At 36.0% G+C, this 16893-nt stretch overlaps 1 protein-coding gene across 3 annotated transcripts in view; it reads left to right on the top strand.

The window, feature by feature from the left end:
* The window catches only part of LOC147157182 (uncharacterized), a 57038-nt gene that overhangs the window by 19014 nt on the left and 21131 nt on the right, over nucleotides 1-16893 (top strand). For all 3 annotated transcript variants that reach the window (XM_086063892.1, XM_086063893.1, XM_086063891.1), the window contains exons 18-32: nucleotides 447-674; nucleotides 1537-1651; nucleotides 1761-1980; nucleotides 2080-2227; nucleotides 3005-3182; nucleotides 4760-4937; nucleotides 5600-5726; nucleotides 5835-5954; nucleotides 8389-8539; nucleotides 9784-9896; nucleotides 10039-10189; nucleotides 10929-11177; nucleotides 11624-11836; nucleotides 15868-16049; nucleotides 16212-16395. In XM_086063892.1, coding sequence (XP_085920018.1) covers nucleotides 447-674; nucleotides 1537-1651; nucleotides 1761-1980; nucleotides 2080-2227; nucleotides 3005-3182; nucleotides 4760-4937; nucleotides 5600-5726; nucleotides 5835-5954; nucleotides 8389-8539; nucleotides 9784-9896; nucleotides 10039-10189; nucleotides 10929-11177; nucleotides 11624-11836; nucleotides 15868-16049; nucleotides 16212-16395 — 2557 coding nt within the window. The remainder of the gene's footprint in view (nucleotides 1-446; nucleotides 675-1536; nucleotides 1652-1760; nucleotides 1981-2079; nucleotides 2228-3004; nucleotides 3183-4759; nucleotides 4938-5599; nucleotides 5727-5834; nucleotides 5955-8388; nucleotides 8540-9783; nucleotides 9897-10038; nucleotides 10190-10928; nucleotides 11178-11623; nucleotides 11837-15867; nucleotides 16050-16211; nucleotides 16396-16893) is intronic.

Below are 16893 nucleotides of genomic sequence, written 5' to 3'. Positions count from 1 at the left end.
CAGTGGAAAATCGATTTAACGGACTAATATGGCGGATGCTTCGTCCGTTAAAGCCGATTGTCCGTTAAATTGAAAATGTTTTTGCAATTGTACTTTCCATAGCATGCATTAATCGCAGCAATATGTATAGAATGGCATTACTAGTAGGTCACACTATACTGTAACTCTGTAAACAAACTGTCTAGCTATCCTTATATTTAAAACACTTGGAAGTCAGAAAAACTGGATTGTGTTGGACTTGGAGAATCCACAATGTTTTGCAGTGTAAATGTGCCAGTTGAATTGTCAGTTTATTAGTGTTATTAGATTAATCCGATTCATAGTTTAGTTCAGTAGAACAATTCTTATTTCAGAATAACATTGATGTCTCCTAAAAATAATGAAATAAAGCATGGTATGCATTTGATAAAGTGGTGTAATTGCTCTAAAATTAATGTGGCCTTCAGGTGTTTTTAGAGCCTTTGTCTAGAGTTTTGGGCCAAACAAAGTCCAAATTGGTCCTAATCACCGCAGCCCAGTCAAACCCGAGGCACATAAACCGTTTGCATCGACTCGGAATCCTTCTGGGCATCACAGAGTGGGTGAAGGACTACCAAAAAAAGCTGACAACATCACAGATCCGAAATGGCACCTTATACCCAGGACCCTTTCATCAGGCCAAAGTCCAAACACAGGTGAATGCTGATATTACTCAAAAGTAACACAATCTGAATATGTACCAATACAAATATATGTATGGAGGACCAAATCTGCCAATAAAATAAAGCAAACAAATAAGTAAATAAAATTGAAAATAAAAACTAATATAAAAAACATAATTCAAAAATCTAATACAAAATAATAATAATATAAAACTAATAAAAAATAAAAAAAGAAGATAAAAAAATATGAAATGTTAAAATAAATACAAAAATAAATACATAAATAGAATTAAATATCAATCAATCAATAAAAACGCTTGTTCTCATATTTATTTATTTTATGCTGCAGACAATGTCAGCATGAAATGGACGAGGAAAGGCAGTTTGTAGTGCCTAAGACACACTTAGGACCATCCCTTCATTTGAGTAACATTTTCTTGTGCATGAAATAAATAAATATGAGAGCACAGCGTTTTTATTGATTGATTTATATGTAATTATTTTTATATATTTTTTTGTATTTTTAATTTTTTTGTCTTTTTTTATTTCTGTATTCATTTTGACTTTTATTTACATATTTTTGTTGTTGTTTTTGTTTCCATTTATATATATATTTTTAATTATATTTTATTTTCACTTTTATTTACTTATTTTTTTATTTTGGGAAGTTTTGGTCCTCCATATACAATATATGTGACTCGCACTGGTTGTGAATTACATTTGTATTAAAAATAGATATAAATTGACTGATACAGGAAATCATGCCAGTCCTATGAAGTATGTGTGACTGGAATAATTTTGAGTTTTGCTATCATGATTGAATTCAATCATTGTCAGTCCTTTTTCTCTATTCAGCTTTGACAAAGTTATGATTTGATGTGCTTTATGATTTCAGTCTGAGAGCAGTAGTAGTCTGTCAGGTGTGAATATGAGTGAAGATGAGGTTCTTGAAGTCAATGCAACAGACAGCAGTCTATCCCCCTGTCATCTCAACCACAGCCCTCAACAAGGTGTTACAGGAATACATTTTGTGTTGTGTGTTAAATTGATTGTTTTTAATTGGATTGACGAGAACTAATATAATACAAATACAGATTATAATATTTTAATTGGCTTTAGGTAATGAAGCGCAAGAAGGAGAAGAGCCAGAGGAGGGAGAATCAGCTGAAGAAGAGCTGTTTGCTTCACGGTCAGACAGTGAGATGTCAGACAATTGCAACAAGCTCCAAGGTGTGTGTGACAATAAGCCAGAATTTATGGATTTGAATGAAGAGGAGATGGCCACCTGTCAACCAGAACCCCCTTTAGATGTCCACAGAACCATAATTGAGGAAATAAGGTTTGTTGTCATACTTTTTTCCCCCTTACTTTTTTGTAGCAGTTTCCCAAAAGTAAAGCTTAATCAGTGTGTTTCTTCTCTTTTCCCTTTTTATGACAGAAAAAAAGAGTTTGGGATTGGTGTAGAACTCACAGCTGAAGGTCAGGAGTTGATGCAGGTCCAGCAGGACCGACTTGGCAGAAGCTTGGACCGACTCTCAACTGAGCTCTACAGCAAAGACACACATTTTGTTTTGGAACTCATTCAGGTGTTGTTCCCTTTAATACTAACTACTAACAACACTTTAAATGAAGCTTCATGAAGTACTTGATTTCATTTTTTGACTCCTCTAGATGGTATTCTTAGTTTAAAGATGCAGTGGAAATGTAATCACTTTCCATTGCACTGTCCTTTTTTTTCTTTTCTTTTTACCAAGGGCACCATCTAGAGGAATAAAAAAATATATCGGAAGTGCTTCATGAAGCTTCATGAATATTCATAAAGCTTACTTTTCCCATCATTAAAATTATAACTTTTTTATAGGTGTGTGGTATTTGCAATGTGTCTCAAACCGGTGTGGGTAAACCATGCACATTATATGTAACTATAATACAGCCTACTGAGTATTTACATTATCAACAATCCTCTAATATGAGTTACATTAATTTATCAACCCCCCCCCAGAAAAAGGGTAATTAAGATGTGTTTATTCATTTTTTATGTTAATCTTAACATTATAATGTAAATTATTTTATTGTAAAAAATACAATTACGTAGTACTTTAAAGATTAATTATTTCATCATTAAAACAAGCTATGGCACATTAAGCTTCTAAACTGTTTGACTATGTAATACACATGCTATGATTTATTTTAATTAGGTTTGTTTTGACTTATGTACGTGATGAAGCTGTGTTTTCGCACCATGACTTTGACGAGTGTGCAGAGGAGACATTCTTTAAATGTGGTAGCTGTGGTAGACTAAAAAAGAACCCAGTATTGCATATGCAACCATGACTCACTGATTCTAACCACACTGTTTCCAGAATGCAGATGACAACAGTTACCCAACAGAGTCTGATGTTGTTCCAGCATTGGCTTTTGTGGTTGAGAGAGACTGCATCACTGTTCTCAACAATGAAGCTGGCTTCCAGGAGACAAACATAAAGGCTATATGTGATGTGGGCCGAAGTACCAAGGGCAAACACAAATATGGATACATAGGTATGTATTAGGCTTTACCGATTACTGATCGCTTAAAAAAATGATGGTCAATCACTGATCAATTCACTAGATTCAGCAATATGTCAATTAACTTTTTATTTACTGTGTATTTAAAAATATATACACTACCGTTCAAAGGTTTGGGGTCACCCAGGCAATTCTGTATTTCTTGGCAATTTCTCTCATGGAGTAATAGCCTATATGAACATTATTGCACAAATGTTTTCTAATATCCATTAGCCTTCTGATGCAATGAGCAAACACCTTGTACCTTGAACACTGGCGTGATAGTTGCTGGAAATGGGCCTCTTATACACCTATGTAGATATTACACCAAAAAACAGACATTTACAGCTAAAATAGTCATTTACCACATTTACAATATATGGTGTGCATTTCTGATTAGTTTCAAGTTATCTTCATTGATAAATAGTGCATTTCTTGTAAATATAAAACAAATTTCTTGGTGACCCCAAACTTTTGAACGGCAATGGGGTTTTTTTTTTTTTTTAAGGATTCATCAACATTTACCTGTAAATATGCTAGATCATGGGCAGTGTTGGAACGTTTCTTTAAAAAAGTAATTACTGTAGTTATAGTTACTCATTACTTGCTTAAAAAAGTAACTGAGTTAGTAACTTCATAATAAAAGTAACTCATTATCAGGCAAAGTAACTATTTTCACTAATAATTGTTTTTTTTACATCAAATAAATTGGATTTGTAATTTTTTTATATTATTATTATTATCATTATTATTATTTATTTTTTTATACAAGGAATTCAAATTATGTCCAGGCTATAGGGTTTTTTCATTTATTGTTGTGAATATTTGTAGCACACAAATGTCTCACTCCAAAATGACATATCATATGATAATAATAATAATGATAATAATAATAATAATTAATTAATTAATTAATTAAATTTGGAGTGGTGATGTATGTTCTACCACTGGCAATTACTACAGCAATCATAATAATAATAAAAAATAAAATAAATACTGGATATATGGTGATTTGTGGCACTTATGTCATCGATAGGTAATTTGTAGACAGTCCTAGCAAAGTCCCTCCAGGATTTCACGGGCATTTTTTATGATTGTTGCAGGCTAAAATAATCAATAATATATCAAATAAATTGCCAATGCTATGAAATATAGTGCTTGATTATATCATGGCCAAAATCATTGTCATAACTATTACTCCATTTCCTCCTCAAAATCATCAGCTTCCACTTGATTTCTCTCAAAAACATAATTTTGTACACTTTCAATTAAGAGAGTATGGTGATATATCTTCAGTTTATAATTCTACACATTTAAAGACATGTTAATTGATTGAATTACGTCAGAAAACTGCCCAACTCTTGCATCATTTACATACAATTGTTATATAACTGTGCGCCGTTTCTCACTTTAATTAGTTGGGTGCTCCCGACAGACCTCGACTCCCCTCCATGAGTGTGATTTGCAGAGACTGGATTTTTCTTTCAACACTTTTCACGTGGTTAGCACTCGTGAAGAATGAGTTATAAGTTTACTGTATTTGTAAGACTGTGTCCTTTTGATCTCTGCAGGACAAAAGGGTATTGGCTTTAAGTCAGTATTCAAGGTCACAGATCGTCCAGAGATTCACTCCAATGGCTTCCATTTATTTTTTGACAAGACCTGCGGCCCCATGGGATACATCCTCCCCCACTGGATGGATGATGAGAGGCCCTTCGACCCACAATTACATGAGCCATTTCTTCACAGGTATGATGTGGTGACCAGGCTTTGACTTTGATAAGTGGTCATGCTAAATTTCAGGATGATCAGCTGTGATCGTATTTACTCGATCAGATGCGGTGGAAATGTGCATAACAACAGCCAATCAGAGTTGATCTTAAAGACGTAAACAAAAAGTAATAATAAGAAATAAACAAAGACCAATCATGCAGCTAAACACACAGCTGAGGGTAACAATGCAGATATCAGCCATGACTATTATTAAGTGGTACATTTTATTAATGTAATGTTGAAGCACTGTAGTTTTCAGTATGGATGCATTAAAACTGCCAATTTTAAAAACAATATATAGAATCGTGTTAATAATCAAGATTGGACAAAATAAATACAAAATAATTGTGACTTATTTGCCATATCACTAATGAATGAAGCCCAAAGGATTCAAACCTTGGCCTAACTTTTGAGTTAGCATTTTTATTTGGTCAATAAGGTATCACTGGCTTCCTTAATATTTTATAAATATCACAATAAAGTGACAAAAAACTTACATTAGTGATATTCATGACAAAACGGCCTTTTTGACTTTTTTTGTTCACATACCATTTCGTAGAGCATATTGAAACCACTTGTCTCAAGCCTCAATGTTGCAATAAGCCACTTTTGAACCGCTACATTTGATTTCTTACCAGCTGGACAACCAAGATCTGCCTTCCTCTACGCTCTGAGAGCCATCAGACCCGAAACCTGTTCCATGACGTACACCCTTCCCTGCTGCTGTTTTTGCACCGGCTACGTTCGATCACCATCTACAATCAGGTACCTCCGGCACTTTCATGCTACTTGTTTTTATGAGCATCGTTTTTTTGTTTGAAGTCTAACCTGTTTTTTCTTGATGTGCTTTCTGCTCGATCTGTAATCCTGCAGGTTGAGAACCGCCTTGTAACAATGACACGTAAAGACCTAAATCATAATGTGCTTGAGGTGGAGCACTCAGATGGCACTGACCGCTGGCTTGTCGTCAAGACTACACTGCAGCCCAATATGGTGATTTGCACACTGCTCACACATTCATATGTTACGCAGTGCACAGACACACTCTGATGTAGAATAAAATGGTAGCATAAATTCATGAAGGGATTCCTCTTGGGAAATAAGATTAAGATTTACAGGAAGTGCACTGGTACTTAAAGGTTTATTTATTTAAGTTGGTTAGACCACATTTGTCAATCATATTCAAGTCATTTTCGTTTAAAACAACAAAAATACAAACTAAAAATGTACTATCCATTTTAACATAAAATAAGTAGGTGAATAAAACAAAACTTGACCCCATCATGAATCCAATCCCAAATTTAAACACAAAGGATCATAATAAAGAAGAAAATATATATTGGGGCCTAACACTTCAATTGTGAGAAATAATAACCAAATACAGATTGATAAATTAACGTAGGATGAATATTACATGTATGCTATATAAGTGTATTCCTTTTACCATTTATACATGAACACTTTCGGAACGATATCAAGAATGTTTGTGTATTATGCTCTTATTCTGAAACATAAGGCATCGCACTTCTGGTAGCGGAAGTAGCTTAACATAAGCATTTGACTAATAAACAATGCGTAATAATACAGCATGATCTGGTACAACAACTAACGGCTATTACTAACAAGGCACTTGTGTATCGCTGCTAACTTTGTGTTTGATGCACACAGCCAAACAAATTTTATAATATATTTATATATATTTTTTAGGGGTATAAGTCGATTAACATTATTAATCGTTATTAATCACATGACTTCAATAGTTAATTCATGATTAATCACAAATTTTATATCTGTTTTAAATGTACAATGAAATATTTTTTCCTAAGTTGTCATACTCTTGTTAACATAAAAGTGAAAAAAAAGTAATAGAAATATGGCTGCATGTTTTTAGTCATTGATACAGTAATTTCATAATAATTCACAAAATTGAATTAAAATTATAAAGTGTACTGTACTGTAAAAAATGATTGTGATATTAATTTGTGTTTAGGTAATTTTTCTGCCACTAAATGCCATAATTGCATTTGTAAGACATTGGTGACAGCTCAGTGCATTTTTCTTTTCATATCAAGATCTATCAAATCTTTCACATGAAGTAACTTGTGAAATTCTGCACATATTTAAAATTGTAAAATACAACTTGACCCCAGTCTCCACAAATATATGCATTATTATTAAATCTATTACTGCTCAATTTTGACATGGTCGTGTCTGCTGCGTTGCAGCTGAAATTCCCAGAGTACAGGCTTTCCAAGTAAGGGGCGGTCATTATTCGCGCATTAAAAAAAATGGTGGTGTTAAAGGAATTTTAGATTAACCAATGAAAAGTTGGCGTCTCGTCTTGAGCGAAATGATTGCTAATTTGGCTAATTGAAGCCCGACACAGTCGTCAGCTAAAGTGACTCAAGGCCGAACCAAATAAATGTCAGCCTGCTCCCAAAACATGTTATCTGGACTTTTCCCCTGAATCAAGAAATATGGCTGGACGCTTCCCCTGTTTTGAGTCGGTGTTCTGATACGAACGACACTGACATCGCACACACACATACACATTCCTCTTTTCAACACCTCTGTTGGTGCTCATATCTTCCCCCCGCGAAGGTCACAGATGTTGGTGAGCGCTCTCGTTGGGCTACTGAGCCCCCCCCCCCCCTTTCCCCCCGTCCTCCCCTCCCTCATTCCACCATGTCTGTTATGTCTAAATGTTACATGCTGGATGTGCGTTTTTTTTTTTTTACATGCTTCCCGTTGGAACATGGTGAAAGCTTGACCTTTTTTTCCCTCCCCGTTAGCCTCATGCTCATTTCCTTAGCTAAGATCTCAGAGCGCTTACAGCGTATGCCAACGGGCCTTCCAACTCGTATCCCCTGTTTTGTCATTGTGTTTTTGTGTTTCTTAGACGGTTGAGCCTGTTAACACCTTTTCGTTGCTCTGTACTTGTGCATGTGCAATGACAATAAAGAAAACCCAAAACTCAATAGCTTATGATCAATCAAAACCAAAAGCAGCACTGAATGAAGTCCAGCATTACCAGCCCCACAAGCCTCTTGTCATCAGCATTTTTCAGCCACTCGTCTGCCATTTCTGCAAGTACTGTGTTTGTGGAATGTCTTTTTCTATATGCATGTTGGTAACTTGTGATCAGCTCATTTCTTGAAAAATAATCTTGTATCTGATCATTTTTTTCTAGCAATTTACTTAACTATGGCTATTTCTAAATATATGACTTAACGGGTGAGATATATACATGACTGTTAAGCAGTTTACAGTCCAGGTTGTCAATATGTGGCTAATACTAACAAATCTTTCAATTTAATTGGTGTGGGTTGATTCCCTGTCCTTCCAACGTCCCAGTACAGTATACAATTATTCCATTACCATATTATTGTTCCATCTTGACAATATATATTTTTTCTTTTTCCTGAAGCTTAAAGAGAATGTTGAATCGACCGAGCTTGCCCTCGCCTTCCAACTTAACTGTGACAACTCTGGAGGTGACATTATAGGCCAACCACAGAAACAGCCCGTCTTCGCCTACCTGCCTCTTCGCAGCTTTGGCTTCCGATTCATCGTACAAGGTTGGTTTATTCTTATTTGTTGTGACAATAATAAACCTTTATTCATTTTGTAATGTGAGAGAAATGTACCAATCAACCACAATTTAACCATTTAAGCATCTTAACTGGTCAAAGACAACACACAAGCAATATGTGTGATGTATGAAGTCAACAGGCAATATGAACACAAAGTCACTCACATATAATCTTGGATTAAAACATTTTTTTATCAGTTTTTAATCATTCCCTGGAGTTTTTGATATCTCGGTTCAAACTGGCCCCAATGATAAAAAATAATAAAATAAAAATAAAAAATAAAGTATATTAGCAAAAAGGTAACCGTAACCGTAAGTACGCCTGTGAAGTAGAGTAACATACCTGCCAATGTAGCTATTTGCATTACAGGTATGCATTTTTCCCTCGAAATATGATTTGTTTCTAAGTAAAAACCATACAAAAAAAATATGAAGCTAGTAATTTCATTGTACACATGCAGTACTCAAGTGTACCAGTAAGGGTCAGCAATGCCAATCATACAGTATTGGCATATCACATGACCTTTATGTGACTTGCAAAAATTGTGATCATGACAAAAAAAAATAGTCAAACATCGGGGGGAAAAATAGAATATGCAAAATTGTACACTACAACATACAAAATAAGATTCCACTTCATTAAACAATGTAAAATCACAATGTAAGTGAAGAAAGTTGAATTTCCATGTTGTAGCTGCAATGAGAACCAGTAAAAGAGCTAGATTTAAAAAACAACATAAATAATGAGTATTTTTTTAATTTTTATGTGTGTAATTTACAGTGAAGTACCACAATAATGGGATATTTCTCATTTCTAATTTAAACGTATTATTAATTTTGCATTAGGTCCTCCATTTTAGTTTGCTTGGTCTTCTCACCATGTTTATGTTAGTTTTCTCCAGATATTCCGCTTTCTCCCACATTCCAAAAATTCATGTCACTCAAAGTCCTTACTCATGACCTCAATGAGAACAAGCATAACAGAAAATAAATAGATGGATGGCTGGAGATCAAAATAAAAAAATGAAATGTCCTTTTTACAAGAATGGCTCCTAATGAATAATTATAATAATATAAATAATAATTGTAAAACCCTTTATTTATATGTGTGTGTATAGTTATAGATAACAGTTTTTGTATGACATTAAATTAACACAGGAAGTGGAAAAGAAAGGTATCAACTGTGCATTCTTGTATACAATCAGCCAAGCAAGTTTCCCCCCAATTCAGGTGATTTTGACATCCCTTCTTCTCGAGAGGATGTTGACAGAGACAGCTCATGGAACCAGTGGCTCAGATCTGAGATTCCACAACTCTTCCTTGAGGCCATCAAAGCCTTCCATGTAAGTCAGCATCTGCAGAATTTAAACGTTCTCATATCTGATAGATCACATGATAGAGAAGGAACACTAGAATCTTGTTTGGAATGTGCAGTCCAACTTCCATGTTTTGATGTTAACTTATGTTTTATTGTTGCTTTTCCAGGATCACCCAGAGTTCACAGGCCTTAGGGGTCTCTGCCAGTTCCTGCAGTTTATCCCCCTGCCTGATGAAGTGATGGACTTCTTTAAACCCGTCGCCAGTCAGATTATCCAGTTGCTCAAGGGCAAGGCCTTCCTGCCTACACTCAACTCAGGTATTACTCACCCGCCTATTTTAATTGAATATTAAATAGAATGGTAAATGCAAGGGCCACTTAAAAAACGACTTTGTACAAACACAACTTTAATATGATGATTAATTCTAATGTTTTGATTGTACACTGGCTTGCGATATGGAGAATAGCATCATTGACATTGCCATGGCAACCACACATCTCTGAATATGATACTAAAACTCAGATGTTGTGTCAACAGCAATCTCATATAACATTTCAGTCCAATAGTTATTGTATGTATTGGGACAGCATGGGAACGCATGTTGGGATTATTTCGTTATATATATCACCTTACTTAATTAAAACCAGTGGATAGAAATAACACATCTTAATTTTAAGATGTTTTACATAAAAATGTAAATTGCCATATATATACTCTGTCCTATTGAAAATTAATGGGATTTTTTTCAAATGTAAAATATTCAATTGTGGGAAAACTAAGTATGTGGATTGAGAAAAATAAGGCATGAATTTTTGGAACATTTTGAAATTGTAACAGTGTACGTAAATCGGCTGTATTATGTGGGAGTTAAAATGCATAAAAAAAGTGAGGATAATAAAAAATGAAGAAATAAATTAACATTTCAGCATTCACAAAATTACATCCAATCTATGCAGAGTATCTCATTTGTTTGGGACTGAAAAGTCCTGTTCATCATTTGTTTGTAGCCTTATTTCAAGTGCCATTTACTGTTTACATTATGTTCTTGCTTTACAGATGGTCAGGTTGTGTACAAGCTACCGTCCCAAGTGGCGGTCTGTAAGGATGCTGTGATTCGCAAGGTTATCAACCAGGATGAGCTGGAAAAGCATCTGTTGCTCTCATATCTGCACCCCAGTCTAAGTCCTGCCCTGCCTGCCTCTCTTCTTTCCCACCTGGGAGTTCGGAACCTGAGGGGCTCTGATGTTACCACAGTAACCACAGCCATGGCCAAAGAGCTGATGAAAGAAGAGACTATCCACACAGGTGAGTGGAGGATTTTTTGTCAACATGTTTTTTTTTTCATCAAAAACATTTAAATAAATTATTATATTACCATGCATATATGTTGCCATGTTGCAGATGATGAGTATTTAAGGTGAAAAAGTGGACATGAAAAATGTAAAAAAAAAAAAAATAGACCAACAAATAAATATTAGTAGCAATTGGAACAGCTGCTAAACCGTAATGTCTATTTTTTTATTTGCTTGTTTGTTTGTTTATTTATTTATTTATTTATTACCCATACTCACTGGTGACTGTTTTGTTAAAAGTGTTTTGTTTTTGTAATTACATTTTACAACAAAAAGAAGCTATCAATTTATTAATGCATATGCATTCATAGTTTTTTAAAATTGTTTTCGGACTAATTTGTAATTCATTGCACCAAAGCATATACTGTAAGCAACTCTTCCACTCTTCCACTCTTCTAGATGCTGGCCTGCGTCAGTTGGCCAGACTTCTTGTTTGCAACTTCAGGGCTGTGGAACATGGTTATGGGGATGGGGACGCAATTTTGCAAACACTTAGGACTCTACCCATAATTCCTCTGGCTGATGGACGCGTGGTGTCACTAGATGGAGACGGCGTGTTCTTCCCACTGGAGCAAAGCAAGACGAAGAAAAGAAAAACAGACGCCCAAACGGGTACTGTAATTGATCTGTGTTTGACGTTCTCGCAGACTAAGATCATGCTTAATTGCTATTTTCTGTCACTTCTAAGTTTACTTGAGCCATATTTCTACCAAACAGTACTGTTCCGCCCTGTGGTGGAACAGTGAACCCATGATGTCCTTTTTTGACATAGGTTGTTTTACACTGCCTAGCTCTGATTTAATGCTATCAGACCCTTCTTACTAGACATGTATTGACCTCAAAATACACTCCTGTAGCTACACTTTCATCCAATGCCTAAAAAAAACAAAAAACAAATTAATGTTGTTTTTTTGACACACTTAGTCACCCCTCTATAATTTTTCGTAGGAATTTGTTTGGTCATTTTTTTTCTTCTAAACAAACATACAATCGAAGTGACAGTGGTGCTCAAACCAAACTTACTATATGCATTCTTCTTTTGTGATGCTTTTCCATAACATTGCTCATTTCCTTCCCTTTAGCGGGTATAAAATTCATGCTCCATAGGATTTAGGTCTGGAGGTGAATTTGTCCAGTCTAAAACCTTCCGATTCTTCCCCTGATGAACTAATTATTTTTTTTAGCAGCGTGTTTGGAAATGTGTAAGATAATGGCCCAATTATCTTCCAGTCAGTTTGGTAGGGGGCGTATCTGTCTTTCTGCAGACAGTCATTTTACTGCTGCCTTCATGTATTTCATCATTGAAGATTAATGAGCTTGTTCCAGATGACACCATTACCTGCGATGAGTTTTTCAGATGAGCTTGCATGTTGAGGATTATGTGCAGACTCGTTCGTTCTCAAAGCTTTAGCCTTTACATCACTTTGGTAAAGGTTAATCTTTTCTTTTTTTCCAGGATTTTTAAGGCTCATCTCTGTGCTTTTTGCCAAAATCCAGCAATGGTGTAGCTCTGTACTTTTATTCATGAAGTGAACTGCAGATAACGTCACGCCACGTTGAGGTTGATGCTGACGGCAACTAACAGTTATTATAGGGTCTTTCTTTCCACCTCTCACAATGGTTCTAAACTGTTCTTGTTTTCCTTGATTCACCACTTTGATGTTTACTTCTGAGTCTACTACTTTTTTTCTTCTTCTTTGATACATTGTATTGGTCCTCTTACTATGATTAATATACAGTACAAGGTCAGACATTAATGGTGAAGTTTACTGATGCTGGTGCGACCAGGCAACCAGTACAAATTTCATAAATACATGGTGATAAAATCAACATGTTCTTGCTTTGTGATATTCAATATTTGGATTTATATCCACTATTTAATCCACAGGTAGGCTTACATATGAAATGACCAATGAGGTTATATTAAGGACCATTTCCAGCTCGGGCAGGGCCAGCACAATTGGGCTCATAATGGCCCGACAGGGCCTCCAACCAAAAAAACTTTAGGTACTATTCAGTGGCAAAATCCAAATCTGCAAATGAGGACAACAAGGTCACATGTTCCAATACTTGGGTGGATTGAAACAAAAGGTAACTCTAACTTGTGTATCAGATCCAGATGCAAACATTTGGAAATAAAAGCTGAAAGCCTGAAACAAAACAAGAACAGGGGCACCACATTGCAATGTGCTGTACAAGCATCGTGTGTAAATGTGTATGCCTTGCACAAAAGGAAAACCTGTCAGAATGTAGGTCAGTTTGATCTCAGGTTTCTATTTTCAATTTAACTGAAAGGCTTATTTTGACAATAAAATAGATTAGAGGATTTATTAGTCATCACATTGACTTGCTGCAGGTAGTGAGTGTATGACAGTTTTTCAAATCACTTATATTGCACTTAGAATAGACAGAGTAAAGAATATCAATGGACACTGGTGCGTCATCATACCTAAATACAGCATACACATTTTACTTTTGGAAAGATGAGCTCTCCAGCATTCTTTCATTTTGACTTCACCTTATGTATTTCTTATGAGTCACAAACATCATGGAGGAGTCGCTTTTGCCTCTAAATAAGTACTGCAATAGCGGAAGCACATCATGTTTGACATTAAGGAAGCGTGTAATTGCCAGGACTCGCTTTGTGTTGGCTGATTTGTCATCCCCCTCTTTAAGATATAAACTCAGCATTGAATGAAGGATGGATATGACAATAGGCATGTAATGATAAGAGGGAAGTTCTGTTTCCAGGTCAGCGAGTGGAGTGAGTTGCAGTATTCGCTTGGAATGTTGAACTCCTGCTTTGAGGGGAAGTCAAGTGTACAAAGTTGAGTGTGATAGCAGAGAGACCACAGAGTGAATCACTGTGAACTCGTTTAAAATATTCAGCAGTACAGAGACAAAGTGCCTGTCTTGGAATGTAGGCCACTGGTGGGCCTTCTCTAAATGTGTGGGCAGTGCTATCTTTTTAGGTGCACATAGAGAAAGATATATCACGACATTATTTGGTTTTCATTTGCACGTCTGTGTTCTACGGAAGAGGATTTAGGCCAGTGAAGTGGGAAAAAAAGGGTTGGCAGGATTCTCACTTTATTCTCAGGATTCTGACTTTAAGTCTTTTACTGCCACACGTTATCCAAAAAACAACCCCGACAGTGCCAACCGATTTCAAGTATTTTAACTCATCTTTCAAGGCAAACAGAATATTGTATGCTGTGACTACATAAACATACTGGGTACCAAATGAAAGATCGCGTTCCATTCTTTCATGAGAAAAAAAAGTGTTTCTACCTTATTCCGTTCTTTAGTAATCACCATTTGAAAATAGGTCATTTGAGTGACATTGAACGAAAATTGAAAATATAAGGAGAAAACTAAGATTTTGTGAAAAGACACATTTTCTGCACAACAGTGACTTTGACACTAATATTTTTTGTTTACCGATGCTCTGTGAATTAGATTTAATGTGACAAAGGCTTTGATCATTCACGTCATCCTATTTCATCAGATTCATCATATTTCATTGTCATACTACCGGGAGCCCATTGAAAAGAGATACAATGCTTAACTCTATAAGAGTTAAAGTGAGAATTCTGACTTTAATCTCAGAATTCTCACTTTAAAGTTAGAATTCTCACTTAATTCTCATAATTCTGATTTTAAAGTCAGAATTCTCACTTTAATCCCAGAATATCACTTTAATCTCTCACTTTAAAGTGAGAATTCTGATTTTCAAAGACGTAGAGCTATGAATTGTAGGGGGAAGTCAGAAAGTCAGTCAATTCTGAGAATAAAGTGAGAATTCTGACTTTAAAGTGAGAATTCTGAGATTAAAGTCAAAATTCTCACTTTAGTCAGAATTCTGAGAATAAAGTCAGAATTCTCAGACTAAAGTCAGAATTAATTCTGAGAATAAAATCAGAATCCTGACAACTTTTTTTCTCTTCACCAGCCCTAATCCTCTTCCGTAGTGTTCACTGTAATACATTTGCATGGTTTAATTCATTCATCCATCCATCTTGCGCTTATGTCGGGTTTGATCTCAGGGGTAACCTAAGCATGGAAGCCTTGCACCGCTAGTGTTCACCAACAGGTGCAGGAATCACGGGCATCAAGAAAACACTCCTGAGAGTTTTTAATGATTGTGGTCATTCAACAGCTGCTTTAGATATTGGGACCACCAACCAACCCCCTAACCTGGCTAGAGAACTGTGTGGGCAACCAGGGCAGTGTTTTGATCATACCGTATAAGTAGAAAGTTTAGCGTTCGTTTTGAGGCTGTAGAGTCCGTTGTCAACACTTTGAGGTCGGGAGTGCCTCAAGGTTCCATCCTTGGGCTGCTTTTATTTTCCATATATCTTCTTCGTCTGGACGCAGGTCTAAAAGTCGATGCTGCGACATGCTCAGTTGTCAAGTCAAGCTTCTTTCAACTGGCCGAAGTTACACCAGTCCTCTCGCAGAATCAATTTGCGATTTTAATTTGAGCTTTTCATCATCAATCGTTTAGACCACTGAAGTGCACTTTATTTTGGGCTTGGACAGACGTCACTTTCCCAACTGCAGCTGGTTAAGAATGCTGCTCCACAGCTTGTAACTGGCCCAAAAAAAGTTTTCCTTACATATTTCTTTTTTTCCACCCACAGGACATTTGTCCGTATTGTATAAGGATGTGAGCATAGTTCACCCGTCTCTGCTGAGCTGTGTGGAACCTTTGGAGAGTCAGCAGGTGCAGGAGCTACTGAGAAGACTGGGAGTTCATCAACTTGAGCCACAAGACCTGCTGGAGCAGCACATCTACCCTGCGTTACAAAACGAAAAATGGAAGGTAGATATCTTGTATACTGCATCAGCTGTGTGTGCACATTAGAGTTGTGAGAAATGCACTTCGTGATTTTATGTTGATTCGCATGTCTGTTTTTTTTTATAATCAAACTTATTGTATTACTATCTTACTGTCTCTCTTCTTTGATCCTTTAATCTCACTTAGTCAAAGCCAGAGGCGGTGGTTGTGAGTTACCTGGTTTTCATCAAGCAGCACTGCATCTCCAGCCAGGAGTATGCAGACATTGCAGTACCCGTCCTCACCAACAGGGGTCTGCTATGCCCAGGGCAAAGCCGGGTGCACTTCTCGGAAGCATATGACAACATGGACCTGTCAAAGACACTGCCCGGTCGGTACACACTCAAGACTCTCACCCTGCATGATGCTATTGTTGCAAGATGGTTCAAATTTTAGAATAACTACAGTGGAATATTCTGGGACACGAACAATTTTTCTCTGGAATAAATGAAACTGAATTATTCATTTACAGAGTCAGAGTATTGCCATCCTAAAGACATCATTGCATGTACAGTTTAAGTCTTCTAAATTAATATAATAATAAAAGATAAGGAGACCATAACACTTTGAATCTCCCCCTCAATTTAAAACAGTTTCCACTTCCCAGGTGTCGTTAATACCACTTCTGTGGCTTTCTTTTGTCCAAATAAATACCCAAAAGATTAAGAATTAAAGCTCACTTCACATAAATACATACTGATGGAATGACGCAGAAAAAAATAAAAACAAATAACAGCATCCCGGTGATTGGGGACCATCTTGCTTTTTATCCTGAATTACATTGAATGTATGATTGCCATATGAAATGCGCTATCCAAATAAAATTGAC

The sequence above is a fragment of the Leptonotus elevatus genome, chromosome 20, assembly GCF_054856555.1.
Source record: "Leptonotus elevatus isolate MCC_2025b chromosome 20, RoL_Lele_1.0, whole genome shotgun sequence".
Classification (NCBI taxonomy): domain Eukaryota; kingdom Metazoa; phylum Chordata; class Actinopteri; order Syngnathiformes; family Syngnathidae; genus Leptonotus; species Leptonotus elevatus.
Note: the sequence above shows the minus strand (reverse complement) of the source record. Positions and strands in the feature narration are given on the sequence as shown.